At 40.8% G+C, this 25,153-nt stretch overlaps 1 protein-coding gene across 1 annotated transcript in view; it reads right to left on the bottom strand.

Moving 5' to 3' along the window:
- Positions 1-25,153, bottom strand: part of ZNF407 (zinc finger protein 407) — a 434,476-nt gene that overhangs the window by 103,082 nt on the left and 306,241 nt on the right. The window contains exon 9 of the mRNA XM_066626167.1: positions 12,392-12,566. Within this exon, the coding sequence (XP_066482264.1) occupies positions 12,392-12,566 (175 nt within the window). The remainder of the gene's footprint in view (positions 1-12,391; positions 12,567-25,153) is intronic.

Raw genomic sequence — 25,153 nt, 5'->3', positions numbered from 1 at the left:
CAATCAGGGTTTTGGCAACTGGTGCTTTGAAAATTCGAAACAACAGAATTAAAGGAGGAACTAAAGCACGACAAAGCAGCCCAGATGTGCTGCTACTGTAGCTAAAAAAGAACTATTTTCCAAGTTGTGATTTAAAATGATCAGTGAAGATAGAGGGGAAGGGAGGGGGTTAATGAAGTGTAATAAAACTGGAGTATGCTAGATTAATGAGAGAGTCATTACAATCAAAAGGTGGAGTTGTACGAGCATTGGCTCTTATTTGACTTACTGAAATTAAATACATTATTCTGCGTAATACTTTAAATTCAAATTTTGCACCAGGCTCTAGGGTAGAAGGTTCATGGAAAAAACTCTCTTCCTAGAGAATATTTCATGCTGCCAGTAGCTTTTGCAACATTCAATTGGAGAACTTTAGTTGCCATATATTATAATGGTGTTTTAGCTCTAAAAGTAGTTTTCCAGTCAATGTTCTTTGCCTTTCAGGGAGACAAACTGTTTTCCTTTCCTCTAAATGAGCACAATAAAATGGGTAAGCTGTCTGAGGGGAAAAAAGAGCAGACAAACTGGTGGTATAAAGCTCAATAGAAAAATGTGATACAGACAAAAGGAGATCTAAAGCATGTTTACAGTATACACTGCCATTTATTCTACAGGTCAGCCTACACAGAAAGTGTTTCTTCCCATAACTATAATCATTAGAGGCTGTTCAGACCCCAACCTGCTCTAACTTCGCCTGTGAACCTTAAAAAAAAGGTAATAAAAGAGAGGTACCAAAACATACAAAAAAAAGTTAGAAAAAATAATAATTCTATATCACAGAGGATATACTTCTCACAAATGTTTCTGACATTTATGGCCCAATCCAGCCATCCTTACAGAGGTGAGATCAATGGGATTAAGTGCATAATGTCAATTCATCCAGATAAAGGCAGCAAATTCATGGTTTATAAACATAATTGGTCTGCTAAAGTATTATGAGAGTGCCCCTGTGAACAAAAACAGCTCCTGTGCATGGGCTTCCCCATTCATTTTGATGGGGAGATTAGCAACATTAGAATCCCTCTAAGTATGCATGACCACCAAACCATTGAAAGAAATTAGGAAACCTTTGGAGGTGGGGAAGCTCTGTGTGCATATAAGTATACAACAAATTGCCCAAGAACAGCAATATTATTTTTTACTGCTTCTGTCATTTACCCATCTAAAATCATTTGCAACATACTAAAGCCTTCTGGCTAAATCAGTTTTTAAAACTTGCGCTGTAGAGAGGCAGCAGTGTAAAAAATAGAAGAGGAGGAAAGATGCTTATCAGTGAAAAAAATCCCAAAACCAGTGTTCCAAAAGATTTCAGAAATAGTCATGAAAAAAAACCAATTTTTTTTCTATTCCACCTACAACGTATTAAGAGAAAGCAGAGAATAGCATGCTTCTTTTCATTTTAACACAAGAGCCTGGCATTATGCTTCAAAAGAACCAGGTTGTTTTTTTTCTGAAGGCTGCTATGGATCACCTGCCTATGCGTCTCTTAATTATGTACTTTTTTGTTTGAAGAACCAAGTCCTTTATTGGTAATACTTTAAGCGATCACTTGCTTGGCACCTGCTACAGATCAATAGCACATAGTTAAGTGGATGGAAAGGCTAAATGTGATTGTCGTTTGCCATGCAAGGTGGTAGGTCTCCCCCCCCCCACCCCACCCCCTGGCTTTTAGAGTATCTCATTTTGGAATACTAAATTCTGATACAGGTACATTGTTGCTGTACATTCAGAGCATTTTGTTCTGCATTAAAGATCTGTCATTTTTAAGGCCAAAACACAGGGATAAGTTATAGTAAAAACTAACATGAAACCTGCAATTTTACAGATTCCATTGCTAGTGGCCATACATCTTTGACAGCAAAACTACATTGGTTGTAGCACCATAAAAATCAATAAATATTAACCTTTTTCTGACACTTTCTGCACAGATGCTTTATCAATTGCTGTCAGGTGATAGAACAGTTGGTGGTATACTGTATTTTTCAACTAAGAATCTATAACAAACTTAAAAATCAATGTAGATTAACAAGGCTTTTAATTCAAAAATTACCCGTGGCCTTTCAGTTCCTGGTCTCAAGAGTAAAACAAACAAACAAACAAAAAGTAGTGGTCTATTACAGAAATCCACCTTAGCTGCTTTCAGCAATGGGAAAAACTACACTATCATTGTACAGAAGAAAGCCAATAAGCCTTATAATCTTTAGATATAAAAGCATCATCAAAATTTTGCATTTTAAGTACATTCTTACATAAACTACGGATCACAAAAACATACTATTTTTTTCAGTGTAAATTTATATCTACAAATTCTCAGCTTCACTTACTTCTAGGCACCACACATTCAGGAACTCTGCTAAATGCTGCTTCAAGTATTACTTTATTTCACAACAGAGATAATCTCTATGCAGAGGGATTTATAGCAGCCACCACCTGGCTGCTATTCATTTTCATTCACCCTAAAACACACAGTTACTTCGAAGTTAAGCCTCACTTATTTCAATGGAACCAACACACAAGAAATTGTGCTTAGGACAGCAACCTAACAGAACAATAATAAGATGCTTACTCAGAAGTAAATCCCACTGAGGTCAACAGGGTTTACTCTTGTGTGTGTGTGTGTGTGTGTGTGTGTGTGTGTGTGTGTGTGTGTGTGTGTACAGGATTAGGATTGCAGCCTAAATTCTTTATTTTGTCATTACCACACTGACCACAGTCTTGCAACCCACCCACAATTCTCTGCCAATAAAGTGGCAAGTCCGGATCCATCATTTGCAAATCCCTTATGGCAAGTTAACACAAAGATTCATGTGGATTTGAGTCCTTTCCCTCAAATTTACATGACTCTTTGATCAGTTGTAATTAAAACCATATTGTCTAAATATTCTGCTACCACACTTTGAATCACTTTTCACTGATGATTCTCTCATGTGGTGGATGAGTTCTGGATTTCTTCCATGGTTGCTTGTTTGCATACATTCTCTCATGTGGTGGATGAGTTCTGGATTTCTTCCATGGTTGCTTGTTTGCATACACATAGTGCAGTTGTCTCCCGTGGAAGTGGAATAGTTTCTCCATCCCTTCCCTGGAGAAGGAACAGAGGGCAGGATGCTTTCAGTGAACCTCTTCTTTTCTAAGGACAAAAAGCTTTGTTTTTTGAGCAGACAATACAAATGTTCTTGCCGCTATGTTAACATCTACTGACAAATAACAAGAACCAAAAGTATAATAACAAGACTAAAGGTTCATGTTAATGTAACATGAGTTACACAAACAGCACATCTACTCAAAAATAAGTCCTATTCAGCTCAATGGTGGTTACTCTCAGGTAAATGATTGCAGCCATAGTCTCTCAGGCAGGCCTTGGGAAAGACAATTCAGTGGTTCCCAAACTCTACAGGAGTTTGAGACCAGCTCTAAGCTTTTGTGGGGGTGGGGGATAGCAGCAACACAATTGCTACAATCGCGCCACTGCCAGGGGGCAGAGGGTTTTTTTCACTTACCACAGCCTCCAGAGGGTGTGAGGAACCTCGTAGATCCCCTGGCAGGACAGTGTTTGGTGGTGCTAAATTTAAAAAAAAATCTCTGTCCCTGGCAGTGGCATAATCATTGGGACCATGTCACCACCATCCCCTGCCCCATCCATTAAGGGGGCAGAGAAAGGGTTTTCCAGGCTGGTGGGTTGTGACCCACTGACCTAGGTATTAACATGTAATCCTAGGAAAATATCTTCATTTGCCTCCTGCTGAGCCTGATGCTTCTTCTCTTCTCTTTTGGGGGAAAAAATGTTTCAAAAGCAGCATCTGAGTGCTCCTGCTGATGACATAACTGCTTCCTGTAAGAAAATTCATAGAGCTCCACCCCACCTCGACTATACTCCTGATTAGAAGCGGCTAACATGGGAAAAGACTCTTATTTAATCCTTTGCATTTCTGGCTCTAAAGAATTGTCTATAACAAAGAACAAAATTATAGGCACTAAGACTTTACCAACAGATAAGATTTAAATTTCATTTGAAAAGTCAACATTAGATACAGTGCAATCTATAGGGAAATAAGTATCTGCTTTAAGAAGCATGATATTATATCAGTGGAAACTAAACTCAAATACATGAAAAGCATAATTATCATATTCTTTGAAGTTTGACTGAGGAGCAGGACAAGTTTACATTTGTCATTTCTTTCAGTAGCCACTATTTTATGATTATTATTCAAATAAAAATGCTAATTTTGTTGAACAGTGTCATAAAGAATCAGGTCTCTCCCCTTGGAACATTACAATGTCCACTGGTTTGGGGTTATACATCTTTCAAGTTGTACTTTTCATTTTCTTTTCCCAGAGTACAGTTAACAAAGCTTTTTTCTTTATCAAGGCCTTTTCACATGTGACATTTGGCAGGCTTCCCCTAACATTTGCTGGCTCAGCAGCAGCTCCAAGGTTCGTCATTTGGAATCATGGAGTTTTATTAAAATCTCCAGTGGTACATCAGGATTTTAAATGGAACTGTGGTGGAGCTGGGCATTTATTCAGCAGTATTTCCTCCTCCAGCATTATGGAAAGGAAGATGGTGGACCAAGGACAGGCTTTCATTTGGAGACCATCCTAAGCTAAATGTGTTCGTATGTGTTTCTGGCTCCAGGGAAGATGACATAATAGTAACCAAAACTCAGAAAAGAGGCTATGACTCTGCTACACAAATCTCATGTTTGCAAGCATTTGCATTCCTGAAGCTGGAGAAAACAAAGACAAATATGTGGCCATGTTCAATTGAGGAAGAAAGGAAGTAAAGACAACATTATAATAAGACTTTGAAAGCACACCTACAGCATGTGCTGCTTATGATTAAGGCTTGCTTGATGAGATTTTTCCATTACTACGTTTGTTACCATACAAAGGTCAAAAACTTCTGAAATCATTTTTTTAAACCTGCAAAGCCCAAATTCAGTGCTGAAATCTGAGGTGCAGAACATTATTCATGATCCTGAAAGGTCAGCCATTTCCTTTCACATTTTGGTTTTGAGAGTAACAGTGTCCTCAACCATTGATAATGATGGGAGAAGTCAGAGGTTAGAATTACATATTCCATTATCAATGTGTAGACCAACTTTTAACACTTCAATTCTGCTCTATTAAAACACACACGCACGCACGCACACACACACAACTTTATACATTTTGTCATCCATGTAGGACAACCCTGACTTCATAGACCGGGGTGCCCAAACCTGGCTCCTGGGGGCCCTCAGGGAGCCCCCAGTCTCCAATGAGCCTCTGGCCTGCCAGAGACTTGTTGGAGCCCATGCTGGCCTGACGCAACTGCTCTCAGCATGAGGGCCGACTGACCTCTTGTGCAAGTTGCAGGTCGACAGCTCCCTCCACTGCTTGCTGTTTCACATCTGTGAAGCAGCAACAGGAAAGGCCGGCCTTTCTTTGTGCAAGGCCTTTTATAGGCCTTGAGCTATCGAGAGACCGTCAGTCATTCACATAAGTTCCATCTCTAATATATTCATTTATGTAAATTTATTCAAATTTGAAATACAAATTAATTCTTTTTTTCTTGGCCCTGACACAGTGTCAAAGAGATGATGTGGCCCTCTTGCCAAAATGTTTGGATACCCCTGTTAGACAATGAGGTTAATCATACAATCTGATCTTATGGGTCTGCTACGCATGTCAAAAACTGAAAGAGTAGTGACTATGAACCCTACTTTTTAAAAAAATTCTAACAACGAGAGACTGAACCAGTCATTTTAGAGGTCATTCAGACCATAATTACAAGTCTAAAAAAATTAGTCACCATCCTGATGGTCCTTCCTAAGAAATGGAGCCCAGTGGGAGCATTTTATCCCTTTCCTTAGTCTGTGGGTCAGCATTTTCTTCTCTTATATTTCCTAATTCTTTCAAATGGCTATTATTTAACACAATGCAATATACATTCATCCAATAAAACCAAACTAGTACAAGATACAAAAAGAATCAGCATAGATACCAAGGATATGAACTAGCACTGGGGTGCCTTACAAATACTAAGAACTGCAGCTCTGAAGGGAAGAAAAAGGTTTAAAGCAGTGTTTCTCAAACTGTGGGTCAGGACCCACTTGGTGAGTTGTCAGCCAATTTCAGGTGGGTCCATATTCATTTCAATATTTTATTTTTAATATTGATGTTGATGCTACCATGGCATGTTACTGCATTTGGGGAAATGTTACACATCTGTACTTTTAACAGACTACTGTGTATATGCTTTTAACAATGAAAGTAAATGGGACTTACTCCTGGGAAGGATGGGGTAGGATTGCAGCCCTGGATTGTTAAAAATTTTCCTGCTTGATGATGTCACTTCCAGTCATGACATCACTGCCAATGGGTCCTGACAGATTCTCATTCAAAAAAGTGGATCCTGGTGCTAAAAGTGTGAGAACCACTGGTTTAGAGAACTAGTGGAAGCAAGGCACAAAGTAGGAAATGTAGAAAAAGAATGTATTGAAAAATATAACACACCCCAGTTATAGAATATTAACCAAAAAAATCCATAGGAAGTTAAGAGTAATAAACAAGAAAGTCTTAAAATCAACATTACCAGATAAGAATTCTACTGTGCTCCCGAAATACTGAAAGGATGACCACCTTATGCAGTGTTAGTGACCTGTTTAGTTTCTAGGGCAGCAATTTTCAACCTTTTTCATTTCACGGCACCCTGACAAGGAGCTAAAATTGTCAAGGCACACAATCAGATTTTTTACAATTGAAAAGGCTGCCGATTGTGACTCAAATCCCCCAGTAGCCGTACTAATAACAACCCTCCCCCAATCTCCCATGACATATCTGTGAACTATTTGTGGCACAGTAATGTGGCATAGTACACTGGTTGAAAATCGCTGCTCTAAAAAGTGGTCTGGAAGTATATATTTCCCTTCAGAGACTAAGGGTTTCCTTACTGTTCATATATTTAGTAAAACAGTGGTCCTCAAATTGGTGGGTCATGATCCACCAGCCCATGTAATCCTTTCCCTTCTAATCCCTATTCCTCATACAGTGCTGTCACTAAGCTGAAGGGAGTGTGCATGATAAATTGCATATTCTTCTGCAGTCATTCCCTACATCCACTCTGCTTCTCATCCTTGGGTCTGGCCTCTTTTAGTCTGTGAGACTTCAGAACCTAGACCTGCCTTTTTACTCTGCGTAACAGCACCAGGTACATGGATGGCAATATATGAATAAAGTTTATATCTAATTTACATCTGTTTGATTTGCACACAATATTAAACTATCTGTAATACTTTAAAGATAAGGAAGTGTAGGTTCTGTACAGATCAGAACTACAGTACTGCACACTGAGTACACAGAGTCTCCCTTGCAAGAGTCCTTGCAGACATGCATCCTGGCACTTTAAACATACTGGCAACAATTCAAAAGACCCTTAAGCCAGCGATTTTCAAACACACTGAAAAGGCATTATATTTGTCAAGGAACACCATCAGTTTTTTGACAGTTGACAAGGCATACCACACTACTTATTGGGACTGAAATCCCTCAGTGGCCCTACTAATATGTGACCCTCTCACAAACTCCTGTGGCACACCTGCAGACCATTTGCGGCACACCAATGTGCCACAGCACAGTGGTTGAAAATGGCTGCCTTAATGAATGTATACTAGTGGTTGTGCATCAATGGAAGCCTCTGACCTATAGCTCCCCATATTACTGTATATTAAAAACCACCTTTGAAACTTTCCTAAATTTGAACAGAAGATTTGCTTGTAGCACAGGAGTGAATGATGTGAAGAAGGGGAGACGGATGATCAAAAGTTACACATCCAGAGTTAGGAGCAATTTCATCTCAGATGGAGATGGGCAGAATTCAGGCAAATTCATTACAGAATTTACTTACTTAATTTACCTGCTCTGTGTATGGATTCCAATACAGCACTTACTGATCAAATTATAGTGAATCCTACATTATCATTATAGGTTACATCTGATAACTTCGGGCCCAATCTTATCCAACTTTCCAGCACCAGTGCAGCCGCAATACAGCCCCAAGGTAAGGCAACAAATGTTCCCATACCTTGAGGAGGCTTCTGTGACTGCTTCCCCACCACCAGAGGCAGCACACGCCCTATTGGCCCAGCTGCACTGGCACTGGAAACTTGGATAGGATTGGGCCCTTATATGATATATTCACCACACACACAAAAAACTTAGTATCCAAATGCAACAAAACTGCACTAAAATACCTTCAATTTTCTCCCCTTATTACTTTCAACTCAGTAGCAATACCTACAAGTAATACAACTGGCAGGCAGAAGCAATGAGCTATTTGACTTGGATTCATTCACCTCTACTACTTTTCACTACTGAAGTCCATATACAACTTGTATAATTTATTCCTTTTTTTTTTTTACCCAGAGAGCTGAGAATTTCAGGGAAAAATTCTTTTAGGAAGGTTACTGCCTGTTGGTGGTGGTAGAAACCAGGGGCTCTGAGAGGAATTTGATCAGGGGGTACAAAGTTTCTTTTGGGCCCCTTTGCAAAGGGGAGAGGGGTGAAACAGAGCAGGGGAGGGTGGTGACAGGTGAGTAGAATAGGGCAGGAAGGGACAAAACAGGGTGGAGGAAGGGTGGAAATAGCTGGAAAAGTCTTTGGAGCCCAGTTCTACCCACCCATGTGGAATCGGCAGCTAGATACAGTAAGTAATACAGAAAACCAAACACACTCCTAAGTCTCTCTAAAGTCTTTTAAATATAGAAAATCTTGCTGAAAAATTAGCAACATCATATTTAGGTTCACACTAGAATGGAAAGTGTCCTGTGCATATCACAACTTGCTTCTGCAGCAGCTGTGGTCCCACAGCTGTGTCCCTGAACTCCTATACACTCCTTCATGGTTAGCCAAAGAGGTACTGTAGCAGGTCAGTTTCTTCCCAGATTTGACACTGTATTAAGGAGTATCATGTATGCATTCCTGAGTTCAGCAGATATGGCTTGTGTCAGCAGCTGTCACTGCACACCCAGCATCCCTTGCAGTCAGTGAGTTCAGGTGAGATACGAAAATATAAGACCTCAGCAAATTTCTGGGCCCCCTCCTTAGGCTCCTGGGCCCCCTTTATGACCCTGGGCCTGGGTACAAATTACCCCCTTTACCCGCCTCTCCTAGGTCCTGGTGGAAACACCTATACAAACTAACATTAGGATGAAAACACAGTTAATTTTCTTGAAATACAATTATAAGGTAATCTATATGGGCTGCATGAAATCTAGTATCCTCCTTTGGAATCAGAAAAATATTCACATAAGGATTTTATTTCAAGCTAAAATTAATATTCTGCACTAGAGAGGAAGAGGAGTTTCTGCCAGTCAATATGACACACAATTGAAAGATTGACACTAATAGCTATTACTAGAGTGAGCCTTTTGATGCTGCTTACCTTTTTCTCCATAAAGCATACCAAGTTATCAAAAATACTGTTTTATGTAGTTTGGAACCCAAGCAATGTATTGCTACTGTAGAAGCCACAGTACTTTTAAGCATGTGTTCCAAGAATAACAAGTTTATCTTAGTTTTTTTACAGCACAGATCTATGCATGTCTACTCAGAAGACATATATAGAAGGTGAGTAGTTTGGGAGTGCTCCTGAGTTCACAGCTTTCTTAGAGAGCTAGGTGGCAGGGGTGTGTTTGCCCAGCTCCAGCTGGTGCGCCAGCTGCAGCCGTACTTGAGTCGATCGGACCTGACCACAGTGGTCCAAGCTGTAGTGACTTCAAGATTGGATTACTGAAACGTGCTCTATGTGGGGCTGCCCTTGAAGACGGTTCAGAAGCTGCAACTAGTGCAGAGTGCGGCAGCCAGGGTGGTTACTGCAGGTAGGCAATTTGATTTTGGCGACTGCATTGGCTCCCCATTCATTTCCAGGTCCAATTCAAGGCGCAGGTTTTGACCTTTAAAGCCCTTACAGTTTGGGGTCAGGTTATCTGAGGGACCACCTTTTCCAATATATTCTAGCCTGGCTGCTTAGGTCTTCTGAGGGAGCTTTCCTGCAAGTGCTGCCTTTCTCCCAAGTTAGGGGGATGGTAGAACAGGAGTGAACCTTCTCAGTAGTGGCACCACAATTATGGATCTCCCTACCAGGGTAAGTAAGATCTACCCCTCCCTCATGGCGTTTCAGCAAGTGCTCAAAACATTTTTGTTCCATCTGGTGTTTGGGTTATGGGACGTCTGCCTCCTGTGCCTCTATAGCAGTACCTTGGTTGTAAATATATTAACATCCTCCAAATAATTTGTGTGTGTGTGTGTGTGATTCTAGTTATTGTTTTTAATATATTGTATATTTTACAAGGCTCCCTTGTAAGATGCCTTGGGCATCTACTCCAGCAGAGGAAAGGCAGGGTAAAAATCTTTTCAATAGAATAGAAATAGAAGTAGGTCCCATAGAGTTGACTAGGATTTACTCCCGGGTAAGTGTTCTAGTCCTAGTTTGGTTTTTTAAAAAAAAATTATTATTATATTTGAGCATTCACAATGTGCAGGAGTCTGTAAAAGAATATAAAATTGACAATGAAATTACAACCAGAGAAGGTTTCAAGTTTGCTGCAGTTCTAGCTCCACATAAACTCCTTAGCAGCTGTGCTCAAAGGTATAAAATATATCATTATTCCATATAACCAATGAACTCAGTTTCATTCAGTATGCTAATTAATATGCAATATGATTTGAAGCTTTCTGGATATAGGAAACTTGAGTAAAACAAAGTTAAGCTAGCCTGTGTACATCTGAATTTGATCTTTCCTCCTTTATATATTTCCTATTTATACAGGGCACAATCCTGCCTCAATGATGCATGCATAAGTCTCACTGACCTTAGAATGACTATAGCTGTTTCTCCTCAATGCAATGGAATACAATATGAAATAAGGGCAAGGGAAACATTAATTTCAGGAAAATAAGCAAACCTCTGAAAATAAAATAGCAATTGTTTAGGTTATGAAATGTTGCCTCTTCACTTGACATTCAAAGACTGCAGCTTCCACTTGGTAACACAGTCATACTTGATAATAATCATGTAAAGATCACTTATAGCAATCATTTCCTTACCAATATTGCAGCCTCCTTAATAGTTTTGAAGGAATTATTTGGGCTAACATGATTGATTCCAGATTTCCATTCATGAATACTGCAACTTTTTCACTCGGATGCATAGGACTTCAGTTCATCTTGTTGATGTAGCGGCAGCTTTATGTCAGTATGACTGCTTTAATGAAGTAATCAAAGCTCTGGAAAGATGAAATTTAGTGAACGAGTTAGATAGATAGAATTAGTAGTGTCGCTTAGTAAAAATGTTTTCCTAAATTTATCCGATTTTGCTTGGGAACACTATGCTAGACAGAATAGAACATAGATATGGCACTTTTCTCTGAAGTAAAATAGAAAGGATAGAGGCTCTGACTAATCAAGGGGTGATTATTGATCTGCCTTGCCATGAATTTTAGATCCAGACAGCCAATAATACAGTTGGAATGGTGCCAGCAGAAGCTGCATTTCAGTTGTATTCTTTCCACTGTATTTTAGATTAAATGGCATTATGTACTTTTGTAGGTGAATTTTACTATGCAAATAATGGGAAATGATTTCAGGAAATGGTATATGCAGTTGGACAATTGAGACTTGTGATGACTTGATGGGCATGACTTATTTATGAGAACCTGTACATGGTGTTAGGTGTTGAAGGTTGTGTATTCCTGAGGCATGTTCTCTAAATGTGATACCATTATTTAAGCCCACTTTTTCACATGTCTCTTTGTTACTATAGAATATAAGATAATACCTATTTTGATTTGCAACACTAGAACACAAGTACATACAGACCTCTGATGTTGAGAATGGTGGCAGACCTTAAATTTGCCTGAAAGCAATACTCAATAAACTGTGGGAGCCTGCACTATATTTCAGAATGTAATAGAAAGCTCGTGATGGTCTCTCCTGCATTACCTAGCACTGGAAACGGTTTCTGGAGCTGAAGGCTTGCAGAAATTAAGTCTTGCACGCACATCTCAAGAATACAAAGTATCTATTCATGGATATATTTATAAAAATAAGAAATAAAAGGATCATTCTTAAATCAGCAGCCAATATGGATCCAAAAATAAAATGGTCATATTTGTCTAACTTTATGACTGAATAGCAAATACTCCTTCCTAATATACACACGTCATTAGGGACTGATCAGAACAAAGCTGCCGCCTTCTTTTGCCATATTCATGCATGTGACATTAAAAAGTGCTTCTTTTCCACAACCATTTAAGTGCCTTAATGTGGGAAAATGAACCATCCAACCACAAAGCCAACATCATGTTCTTACCCGCGTGCAGATAAGCCAGGTCAGGATTCTCAATATCAGGATGCAATTCTTTCAGGTGGTTGCGAAATTCCACGGGGATATTGGTGCCATAGTCACACTTGGGGCAGTTATACATCTTCACTCCTTCATGTTTGCCTGTGTGTAGGATATGCTTGCGGATATTCAGCAGTTGCGACTATTTCAGGCACAGATGGACCTAAATAGCAGGAAACGATAATGCAATGCTATGATGATGGAAATACTGCTGCAAAATGGTGGGCACCCCACAGTATAGTTGAGAAATCTTGTAATTTTGAGTATCTTTTGACGATACTGGTACGACGTTTCTACTCTTCTGAGCAAATATATGTTAGGGGAAATTTTAGCATAATTTCAAAGTGCATTTTGAAAACCATTTTAAAAAAAAAAAAAAAATTCCATTATGCATATTTTAACACCTTTGAAATATCCAGATCTGGAAAGGAAATGCATGTGTGTTTTCTAAGCAAAAGTATCTTCTGTGGACTGATCCTGAAACTTGCCATTCAACAACAACAAAAATCCTTGGAACTGGTAAAATCAATTGCTGTTCCACAACATGAGATGCAGTAACAATGTTGGCAGGGATGTTATACTAACATTACAGGCAAATGATTATAGAAATGCTGTACAATAAAAATGTACAGAATCCAAAACAAATTAAAGTTTAAGCTTACATTGTAGCTTATTTTCATATATTATGGAAATATTAAACATGATTCCTGTCTCAAATATGGAGAAGACTTTCAATAACCAAGATGAAGTCATAAAGGACCCACTGACACATAAGTGCCTACAGAAACTGGTGTGTGGGCTGGTTCCCACTATCTAGAAACCAGCAAGACTACACTCTATAATGTTATCAAGCTGACTTTGTTGCTGGGGATACTTGAGCCAGCCTGTCTACTCTCTCCATTGCCATGCAGCTTTTGTAATTTCTAGCTGTACACTAGCTCTGTATAACTCCTGCACACCTCAAGATCCTGTAGCACGCCCACTGGGATGAGTGAACAAAAGGTGTTCAATAACTATATGATAGTAGGTTAATTTCTAGCTGGATAAGAAGTCGGTCTTTTTTTTTAAGCAAGTGAAATAGTGTTTTAAAATGTTGATTTTATTTGACGCTTATTCAAAAATCTTTACTTGCATTCAGAAGAGGGAAAACAAGGGAGAAAACACTGCTAGGAAAACAGAAGGAAGGATCCAAGTTGACAACTTCCTCCCAAATGAGAGGCTTCCTCAAAGGCTGGTATTGGTTAAAATCTTCTTGAGTGAAACTAAATAGAAACTTGATCTTGTAACAACTGAGAACAGCTTGAAGAGGACAGAAACAAGCTGACAATTGGGAAGTTCTCCAAGAGCTTAACTATTAATTGAAAAATTCCTAAATAGTTCACCCTGAAGCCCCGAAGCAGGGTATGGCAAGCTGTCATTCTACTCCTGAAGGGGAATGGAGATTTATGGGCAAGAAACAACTGAAATCTCAATCTCATGTACAAATAGGGCATCCAAAAGCCATACTTCCTCATATTTCCAAGAGGGCTTCCCAGACCCAGTTTGTTGATCTAAAGATTCGTCCTTAAGGTGCAAAAGAGAGCGACTAAGATGATTACTGGGCTGGGGCACCTTCCTTATGAGGAAAGGCTACGGCGCTTGGGCCTCTTCAGCCTAGAAAAGAGGCACCTGAGGGGGGACATGATTGAGACATACAAAATTATGCAGGGGATGGACAGAGTGGATAGAGAGATGCTCTTTACACTCTCACATAACACCAAAACCAGGGGACATCCACTAAAATTGAGTGTTGGGAGAGTTAAAACAGACAAAAGAAAATATTTCTTTACTCAGCATGTTTTTGGTCTGTGGAACTCCTTGCTGCAGGATGTAGTGATGGCGTCTGGCCTGGATGCCTTTAAAAGGGGACTGGACAAGCTTCTGGAGGAAAAATCCATTATGGGTTACAAGCCATGATGTGTATGTGCAACCTCCTGATTTTAGAAATGGGCTATGTCAGAATGCCAGATGCAAGGGAGGGCACCAGGATGAGGTCTCCTGTTATCTGGTGTGCTTCCTGGGGCATTTGGTAGGCCACTGTGAGATACAGGAAGCTGATTAGATGGGCCTATGGCCTGATCCAGTGGGGCGGTTCTTATGTTCTCCCAAACAAAGCCTCAAGAGCAGAGTCTAACCTAATGGCCCTGATGCAGTGATGTCACAATGTCACATCATCACATGACATTGTTAGACACTTCCAGGTTAGCCAGAACAAAAAGGAGGCACCGAGTTCCTCCCCCCTTTAAATTCTAAAATCCTGTGTAATGCAGAGAATGAAGGGTAAGAGGGGTTGTGTGCCCCCGGAGGGTCGCAAACGTGCCATAAAGCATGTTTTTGCCTCCGTGGGAGGAAGCTGTGTCGGCGCCGACGCACGGAGGCTTCCTCACCACCACTTGTGTCAGTGCACCCGCACCGACACTAGCGGCAAAGGTAGGTGTGGGGGACATGGAGGAGGTGGGAGGGAAGCGTTTCTGGGTGGGGGGAGGGCAGGCAATGGGTGGCCCCGGGGGCCGGTGCGCAGGAAGCTGGAGGTGGGGCTGGGACCCGTGGTTATGCTGGATCCCAACTCCCATCCCCGGGGAGAACGGAACAGCTTGAACCCACTCCACTCTCCTTGGACTTGCGCACCAGAGGTGCTTGAAGCTGCTCCGCTCTCCTCGGACTTGCGCCTCCAGATGTGGCGCAGGTCCGAGCAGACCCATTGGGACAAGCAGCCCGTACCCAGGGGTAAGGCGAAGAGCTTCCCTTTGCCTCTGGCTGAACCGCTGCAGCCAACGAACCTGCGTTGGATGCAGCGCAAGCCTCTATGAATAATGATGGAAAGAGCTTCTTTAATGATCAGAGGGTATAGAATTCTCTCCTTCTGAAGCATGTTTTTTAAAAGAAAACAGGCAGGGTAAGTCTTGATGAATGTAGAAAATTGAGACCACCTGAAGTACTGTAACATCCAGAGTGAAATCTAATGAATAGATGGTCAGAACATAGAACACACAGTTCACTGGCTCTCCATGCTGAAGGAATGGCTATCAGAAACACCATCTCAAGTATAAGGAAGTACAGGTCTGCTGCAGTTTTAAACAGGTTGCTGTTTAGATTTAAACAGTTTGCTCATAATCTGAAGGAAGACCAAAGACAAATGCCACTGGAGTTCTGATAGGTGAATATTCTGAATATTTGAATCTGTTGAGCTGTTGCTTCAGTGATTGCACTTGTTGATCATTCGTTTCTGGGCCCAATTCAAGGTGCTCGCATTGACCTTTAAAGCCCTTCACGGTTTGGGGCCAGGTTAACTGAGGGACTGCCTTCCCCCATATTTTCCAGCCCACCTTCTTAGATCATCTGAGGGGGCTTTCCTGTGAGTGCTGCCTTTCTCCCAAGTTAGGGGGATGGTGGCATGGAGACGAGTCTGCTCGGTAATCATGCCATAATTATGGAACTCCCTACTGGGGGAACTAAAATCTACCCCTTCCCTCATGGTATTGCTGCAAGGGTTCAAACCTTTTCATTTCATCTGGCGTTTGACTGATGAGTTGTCTGCCACCTGTGCCTCTATAGCAGATCCTTGAATGTAAATAGTTTTGCTCTCCTCCAATTGGTTCTTTTCCCCCCATGAGTTTATTTACTGTTTTTATAAATTGTAAGCCACCTTAGGTATCTGCTCCGGCAGAGGAAAGGATGGATGGATGGATACATACATACATACTAGTGACATCTTTAAAAACCTTTTAAACTAGGATTGAAAAACCCAAATGTAGTCTATTACTGGGTGAGGAGCTGAGATAGCAGCAAAATGAAATCTCAGGAAGAACTAAATAAGGCAGTAAACTTAAGATGAAGGCCATACTAGATGATTTCATAGAGGCATTCAGCGGCTGGAAATAATTATAGGATACATAAGAACAGAAACTATTCTACTTTGCCAAGCAGGCTTTGCAAATTGAAAGCTTTCTTGAATAAGCTAATGTTCTTTAGCTTCCCTTCAATAACAATTAGCACTAGATCTTCTACACTTCTTCAGTGATCTTCAGTGATATGAACTTGTGGTGTAATACTTGGCCTCAATTCTAAGACAACAGAGCCAGTTGTAGTGGAAGATGAATGTGGTTGCTCCTTGAAATCTTGAGAAAGGTTGTGAGCCAGATCTGCCTGAGCCACCAAAATGAACAATGGTGTAGGAATTGGAGGAAATAAAGGAAACTGGGAGACAAAAAATCTTTTCTCGGTCAACCTTGAGCCCAATCCTATGCACGTCTACTCAGAAGCAAGTCCCATAGTTAAAGCAGCCTACTCCCATGTATGTGTGGATAGTATTGCAGCCTTGTTTCCTATGGTTGGAAAGCAGAACCTAATTTTTTTATACTACAAGGATGAATTCAAATGTTTCTTTCAAATATTTAGACCCACTGAAGACAGATGTTGAAAGAGAGGAATAGATGCTGTTCTGCACTGTGTGCTGTACATTCTTTTATGAAACCTAAATTGCAGTTCAAGTTAGATCATGCCATATTTTTAGGGGCAGGAAATAGACAGGTCACGTGAGGAAGTTCACTCTTTGGGAAAAGACTGTCAACTTTGATTCCCCTTCTACTATTCCAGAGTGAGTATCTTCCCACTTATCCAGGTTGCTGCTCTGCTCTTGTGGAAGAAATAAACTAATATAACAAGCAACTCAGAGCCCAATTCTGAGCTTGGCATGGCAGCTTCCCGCTGGCATGCACTGTCGCAAATGTACCATAAAGCATGTTTGCAAGGCTTACCACCAGGGCAGCGCTGGGCTAGCACGGGGTAGGCGCCCATCCTCTGTCACTCAGCGGTCGCAAGGACCGCAGAGCCACGACACACACGGTAAGCAGTGAAGAGGACGGGGAGAAGGTGTTCCGGGGAGGGGAGAGGCAGGCGGAGGGCAGAGAGAAGGCAGGGAGGAGGCGTGCTGAGGAGAGGGAGGGAGGTGGGTCCAGTGAAGCTCTGCTGCACCAGATCCTGCACATTCATGTGGGGCTTAGCGCCCTACACGAACACCTTTACCAAAAGGTTTGCGGTAACTTGAATAGCCCCATTGCGGGGCTATTTCCCTGTGGTGCCGCCTGCGGTAGCCTGTGGCACGCAGGATCCAGCGGCAGCCATTTTCGTTGCTGCCGAAGCTGTGTGTCACGGGCGTTCAGGATTGGGCTGCCTGGCTGCAATCCTATCCACACTTATCTTGGAGGAAGCCCCATTGACTTCAGTGTGATTTACTTCTGAATAGATAAGGACATAATTGGGCTCTTACAGACATTATTTGTAGCATTTTCAGTTCAAGATTAAATGACTACAAGCAGAATTTTAGAACTGAGATTCTTATTAGACAACTAAACAGAGGTTGAAAACCTTCTGTTTTATTCATGCTTTTCCAGAGAAAATTTCCAATATCCTTGCAGAGCCAGAGGAAGACACACAGGAAGATTACTGAGGTCAAGCTTGAAGATTTGTAGACAGTCTTAATATAAGCATGCATTACAAATGCTATGCAATCAAATATAGCTGTACATACGTCACTGTGCTGAATCAATGACAATAGCAAGGAAAAATCCCCTCCACCAATGTTGACATTTGTGCATTTTAACTTCTCCTGACATCCCCATGTTTCATAAGGAAAATAATGAAAACCTGCTTGGAATTAATACTGACAGTATTGGAGTAATCCTAGTCCATCGCGGTAACAATGCTTTCAGCTTTTCCGCATTTGTAGCTTTGCAAGGTTTTTTTATGATCTATTTGTTATGACATACAGTATGTGTGACAGATGTCCAATGCTGGCTGCTATAAAGTAGCAGAGGCCTGTAGGGCAGGAGCAAGAACCTGCGCATCAGCACTGAGATGCTTGAGAAAACTGATAAGTTATTGCTCTTGTCCCAGTATCCCTTCAGCAAATTTGCATGTCCACATGGCAGCTCTGACCACACGTTCATAATTGCCCTTCTAGCACACCGGTTTCCCGAGTGTAAAGCAAACAAACAAAAAAAATTATCATAACTATGAACATTTACAAAGCTGTTCCATTACAGCAAGTATCATTCATTTTTGGCATACAAGAGAAGAATAAATAATTTCTTACAAACTTGGCAAATGGAAGAATTCATGTCATGTTGGCAACCTTCAGTCTCGAAAGACTATGGTATCGCGCTCTGAAAGGTGGTTCTGGAACAGCGTCTAGTGTGGCTGAAAAGGCCGATTCGGGAGTGACAATCCCTTCCACACTGGGAGCAAGTGCAGTCTGTCCCTGGCCTGTCTCCCTGGCTATGAGCCTTCCTTCTTTGCCTCTTAGCCTCAGACTGTTGGCCAAGTGTCTCTTCAAACTGGGAAAGGCCATGTTGCACAGCCTGCCTCCAAGCGGGCCGCTCAGAGGCCGGGGTTTCCCACTTGTTGAGGTCCAACACCAACCACTCGCTGGTGTGCAGCAGAGTGAAACTGCAAACAAAGCGACTGTATCACACGAAAAGGGAAGGAAGACCTCGCATTGATACGAGCAAGACCCGGGATCAGAGAAAAGTGGAGGAATTTGCACAAGCGCTTGAGGAATCTCTTCCAGGCCCGGTCGATGCAAGCGCATCCAACAGATGGGAACATTTCAAGAATGCCGTTTACAACACCGCCTTGTCCATATTTGGCAAATGGAAGAATTACAGTGACAATATTCTCTTTGACATTGTCTTCCCAAGAAAGACAGAAAGAAAGAAAGAAAGAAAGAAAGAAAGAAAGAAAGAAAGAAAGAAAGAAAGAAAGAAAGAAAGAAAGAAAGAAAGAAAGAAAGAAAGAACTGCAAGTATGTAGCAGTCAGAACTTTATATTTTTTAGGATAGCAACCCCATCTTAGCTGCTGAAAAAAAACTCAGATATTTTGAAAGAACTGTCATAAGCAAATGTCAATAAAATGACAATGCACAAACACATAGAATTTAAATATTTATATTTAGAATAAATTCATAAGCATTGAAAGTTTTTCTACCATTAAAATAATTTCATAGAACAGAAGCTTTCTGCTCTACTTTGGCAGATATTGGAATCTTCTCTTTTAGCTTCCCTAATCTACATGCCCTTGATACAGAAGCCTGTAGAAGCAGAGCCATCAGCTGTGCCAACATGAGAGCCCCATTCTCACAGGAAAGAGCAGTTGCCTTTCATAAACCGTTTCATACTAGGGCAACGGTTCAAACATGAGCCATTTCCAGCTACCTCTATCAAAGTGTACTGATTGAAAAATCAGTGTTGTGTACAATGCTACACAGCCATAATCTCCACTCAAGCCATCGGGATGAGGAAGCACACATTGAAGAAGAATATTCCAAGTTTAAACCCTGACATCTCCAGAAAGGGCTGGGAAAGATTTCTCTGAACCCTGGAGAGTCATTTCCAGCCAGTGCAGAACAAAGGTTTTCATCAGGTGGTTTGAGACTCGGAATGATGTCACAATCTGAGCTCAGATGGGTCATGGCAGCACAACTGCCTCCATTTTGTTTTGAGGCTCAGGCTTGCACAGTCTGAATAGCAGCCAAAGTTGGGGGTCCTAAAAGAGATAAATCCTGCTGGAGATTGGCTTTGGAACAGTTATGTTAGCCAAGCCCCTAATCTTTAGAGGGCTCCTTCAGTTTCCCATTCAAGTGCCTGCTTTCCTGTGCTGTGGCACTCCCCCTGTCCTCTGCCTTGTCTTGCATCTCTCTTTTCTCAGTGTCTTCCTTTCAAAACTGACACACAGTTTCATTCCACTCTCTGCCCTCTCATCTTTCCATTTGGTCTGGAAGGAAAGAAGGGACAGAATGACATAGTAGCTCTGAATGCTGGTTGGCTGCCACCAGGTGAGAAAAGAGGAATTATGGCACTCACTCACCCATCCCTCTTGCCTGCTGGGCTATTGAAGGTGGGTCCTATATTGCATTTTGAACTTTGAATCAGTTTCAGATCTTGATGAAGACTATTAACTAAGTTAATACTGAGCTAGATGGACCATTGGTCTGACTCAGTACATAATAGCTTCATATGTTCATACCCAAGGTCTGATACAATGTTCCAGTAATGCTGTTCACTGTGCAACATTTGCCTACACCCCTTAATTCCTCATGAATATCCTATTTGGTGATCCCTAAATGATCAAACATAGAAGGATCATAGTTAGGTAAGCTATATATATTCTGCAACATTTCACAGATAAAGTCAAGTTTATATTTAACAAACATGTCCCCATATGAAGGCCTATTTTCCACTAACAGCGGATGTGGTGATAGACGTGTTGTAAATTTTTAAAGCCTCATTGGAACTGCTCTACAGAGGGGGCTGATTGTAGATCCTCTGGAAGCATGTTATAGAGGTGCGGTGCCACAACAGAAAAGGCCCTGCCTCTCGCAGCCATCTCGCTGGTGGAACTCATGTTAGCTTTGCTTCTTAAACTGCTTATTGCTGTGCTATTTTAAACTGTCACTGTTTTAACTGGTCTTGTTTTAAACTGCTTTTATTTTTATTTTTATTATCATTTTAATGGTAGTTGCGCTCTACTTCTCTGAGGGGGACAAAGGGGTGGGACAAAAATAACTTAAATAAAAATGAACAAACAAATAAACTTTGGAAGATCTGCACCATCACAAGCTCTATTCAGATGAGAACTTGGAATGCAAACTTTTTGAGCAGCTAGTGTGAAAATACCAGGAAATGATTGCTATTTTATACAAGAAGTACCTCTTTCAGAATGTTGCTTAAGCACATACTATGGTTTTAATGGTTAAGTTGTCTCATCAAGCCTCAGTTAGTTTATACAGCTGCATTAAATCATACTGAATAACTATGTGAAATATACACCACAGTCAGGAGTGTAGGGTCTATTACTTAAAATTGGGTTGGTTGGGGTGGGAAGGATTTGATCAACCTTTATTGCTTTCTGCTTCCTACTGAATACCTTCTATTACAGTTACTCAAAATGAAAGACCAGTAGGAAAACAATAACTCAGAAATTGTCAAGTTACAATGAAAGTCATTTTACAATTCTTTGTACATCCTTAGAAACGTACAAAACATGTTCACAAATGGAAATGTACAGATGGAATTTATGAGAGGCCCTAGATTCTGCATGCTGTAATGAGATGAAAAGAGACTCCTAACTTTGCTAGAGTCAGAAATGATAGCAACACATCCTAAAGGCTGCCTGTCAATCCTACATGCAGATGGTACTTCTTCCAACTGGCCCTTTGTGTCAGTTCCTTCAACCACTCTTGCAGCAGACATAGCTCCCTAGAGGAAAAATACTGTTGATCTACTGCCTGGTTTTGTGTCCAAAGCAGTCCTGTCTCTATCACCTCTACTCTAAATGATTATTTCCTTTAGCTATTGTGCTGCCTTTCCCATCTTGTACAGACAGAGGCAGAAGAAAAAGTCTCTCCCCCTCTGTCTCTTTCATTTCATTTCACCTGCTCAAGATTCATTTGCTGAATGCAAAATTTGATTTACCCAGCATGGTAACACATATCCTATAAGATATGCTTATTAAATGAATTCCACATAGATTAGGTTTTTTAAAAAACCACAAACTCTGTTGTTTCTGCTCATCAACCATGTGAACTGACTCAGGCCTACAAACTTCATAATAGGCTCTGATGCTTCATGACATCATATTAACAAGTATTCTTGTTCTGGGTCAAAGCTATGCAACATCACTGTCTCCAGAACCTGCCCAAAAGAAATAACAGAGAACATCATTTTATGCATACTCCCCAAAGTCTGCCCTTCAGTTTGAGCTTTTGCAACAGTTTCTTGAAAATCAAGTTCCTGAAATGTTCCAAATCTCTCTTCATTTGTTTTATCTCAAGCTTGCTAGCATGGCAAAGGGCATATTCCTAAACATGGAATTGCATAGAGGCCACAAAGTTGAATTAATGGTTCCCTGATGGGCTAAGGACAGCACAACCAGGCCAGTAAGCACCGCAGATGACTGCCAATAAGTTGACCCCACAGATAAGTCGAGGGCAGGTTTTGAGCCAACAATCATGGAATTTTCTATGACCCTCGGATAAGTCAGGGGTTAAACTTAGGGGGGGTGTCTGAATATAGTTTTCTCTGATTTTATCCAAGGTCAGATCCTGAAAAATAACCTACCACTAATTGTTACCTAAGAACTGTAGTCTCTAATTTATTAAGAACATAGTAAAAGATCATCAGATACATTTTTATTCTTTTTAAATTCTGGTCTTCACCACCTTTTTGTAAACACTATCAGAGTAAGTGCACTGTAAACTAGATACCAGTAAAACAGTAGTTCCCAACCTGGTATTCATGTATTCCCAGGGACACTCAACAGGACCTTTAGGGGTACTTGAAAAAGAATGGAATAAGGCAGAAAAAGGCAGGCTGTGCTCCAGAATGCCTTGCAAAGCAGGAATGCCTTGCAAGGACCAGCAAGGTAGGAAGGGAGGTAGCTAGCTGGCTGTGTAAGCCCCACCAATAGCTAGCTTTTGGTCATCGATTCATCTATGAACCAGTGATTGAAAACCAGCACAGTAAAAAAGCTGAAACATAATAGCAACTAAGATGATTATGGGGCTGGGGCACCTTCCTTATGAGGAAAGGCTACGGTGTTTGGACCTCTTCAGCCTAGAAAAGAGACGCCTGAAGGGGGACATGATTGAGACATACAAAATTATGCAGGGGATGGACAGAGTTAATAGGGAGATGCTCTTTACACTCTCACATAATACCAGAACCAGGGGACATCCACTAAAATTGAGTGTTGGGCGGGTTAGGACAGACAAAAGAAAATATTTCTTTACTCAGCGTGTGGTCGGTCTGTGGAACTCCTTGCCGTAGGATGTGGTGCTGGCGTCTAGCCTAGTCGCCTTTAAAAGGGGATTGGACAAGTTTCTGGAGGAAAAATCCATTATGGGGTACAAGCCATGATGTATATGTGCAACCTCCTGATTTTAGAAATGGGTTATGTCAGAATGCCAGATGCAAGGGAGGGCACCAGTATGAGGTTATCTGGTGTGCTCCCTGGGGCATTTGGTGGGCCGCTGTGAGATACAGGAAGCTGGACTAGATGGGCCTATGGCCTGATCCAGTGGGGCTGTTCTTATGTTCTTATGTTATGTTCTTAATATGGAAAGTGATCAATCACCCAGAATTTCTCAGCACATTTCTGGTGCAAAACAGTGCAAAGGCAGAGTCTTCTGTTCCTCAAACAGATAAAAAGAGAAAACACTGTGATGAAGTCTGGGCTTTCATAGAGAGATGAGGGCTTGTATTATCACAAACATTTTGCTAATATGAAGGGTACAATTTATGGAAATGGGCTGCCAAGGGATATGCAAGTGAAAAATGTTGGGAACCACTGCAGGGACCCATGAATCAAATCCACCTTTAAGGTGGACATGAGGAGAACCATGAATCAAAGACACCTTTAAGGCGTCTGGTGTGTTAAGCCAGAAGCTCTACATACAACCCGTAACACATAACTGAGAGTATGCAATTCAATTCACAGCAGAGAGATGAGATATTTGCAACCCTTTTTACTCAGAAGTAGACCCACTGCTTTCCATGGGTGTTATTCTTAAGTAATGGTACACTGAATTGTAGCCTGGGAAGGAGGGTCCCATCCTGGTGTTTCAAAAAACAGACCTGCTTTGCAAGCATTTGCAAGCATTTTCAAAGCAGAACCAGGCTGCAGCAGAAGGAAGGAAAATAAAAGGTTAAATTTGGCTGGAAAGTCACAGGAAAGTAACTATAGCAAGTAACCAGGTTCCTGCCTGAGCTGAGCAACAGCTCAGCTGAGAAATGAAACTGTTCAGAGTTGAAAGGCTCTGCCCTCTGATTGACCCGGAGATAAGGTGAAGTGAGAATTGGAGCTTGATTACTTGGCAAAAATTTCATGTACTATATGTAAGCATCTATGGTAGTTTGATTCAAATAATTTCCATTATGCTCATCCGCTATAGAAACAAAATTAGATGTAAAACAACAACATACTCTGAATTGACTTTTGTTGATACAGGAAGAGAGCATACTCCACAAAATGATCAGATATCCAGTAGAAAAAGTAGCTATGTTTACACAGTCACTTTAAAAAGTAAAACCACAATGAGTTAATGATGGTATGGCATATCAACTCAAGAACTGAGAAAACATAAAGTGGTTGGCTCAAGCCAGTGTAAATTGGTATATTTAATCTATATAATGCATAAAGCGAAGGAAGCCTAAAACTGCACGAACAAAAATGTTTCTAGAGAGTAAAAGCTCTTTAGCTTTTATTAAGTCATCATGATACAGACTTATCAATTTATTTATATTTTTCATACATAAATTCTGCCCAAACACCAAAAAAATAAATATAATCCTTGCCAGACTAAACACCTCTTTAATATATGGTAGAGAAACAGGAGGAAATATGCAATGCAGATACAATTTGCTATCCATACTTCACATCACATTGTATTTCATATCATATTATGATATAGATTCTCATATTTGGATAAATCATACCAAGTAATAGTATTTAAACAGGTAGGAAATCTGAAAATATTTGCCAATGGACAAAATAACTGCTTTAGCAATAAATATTTAAAATGTGAGAGGGCTATCAGAGATGTAAGTGAAATTTATTAGATTAAACCAGAAGAGTGTCTAGATAGGATCAGGTCAAGGGCACAGCACAGTCAACACATGGTCAGGAACATGAAG

The sequence above is a fragment of the Tiliqua scincoides genome, chromosome 4 (genome assembly GCF_035046505.1).
Source record: "Tiliqua scincoides isolate rTilSci1 chromosome 4, rTilSci1.hap2, whole genome shotgun sequence".
Taxonomy (NCBI): Eukaryota; Metazoa; Chordata; class Lepidosauria; order Squamata; family Scincidae; genus Tiliqua; species Tiliqua scincoides.
The sequence above is the reverse complement of the archived record's forward strand: the minus strand, read 5'-3'. Positions and strand labels throughout refer to the sequence as shown.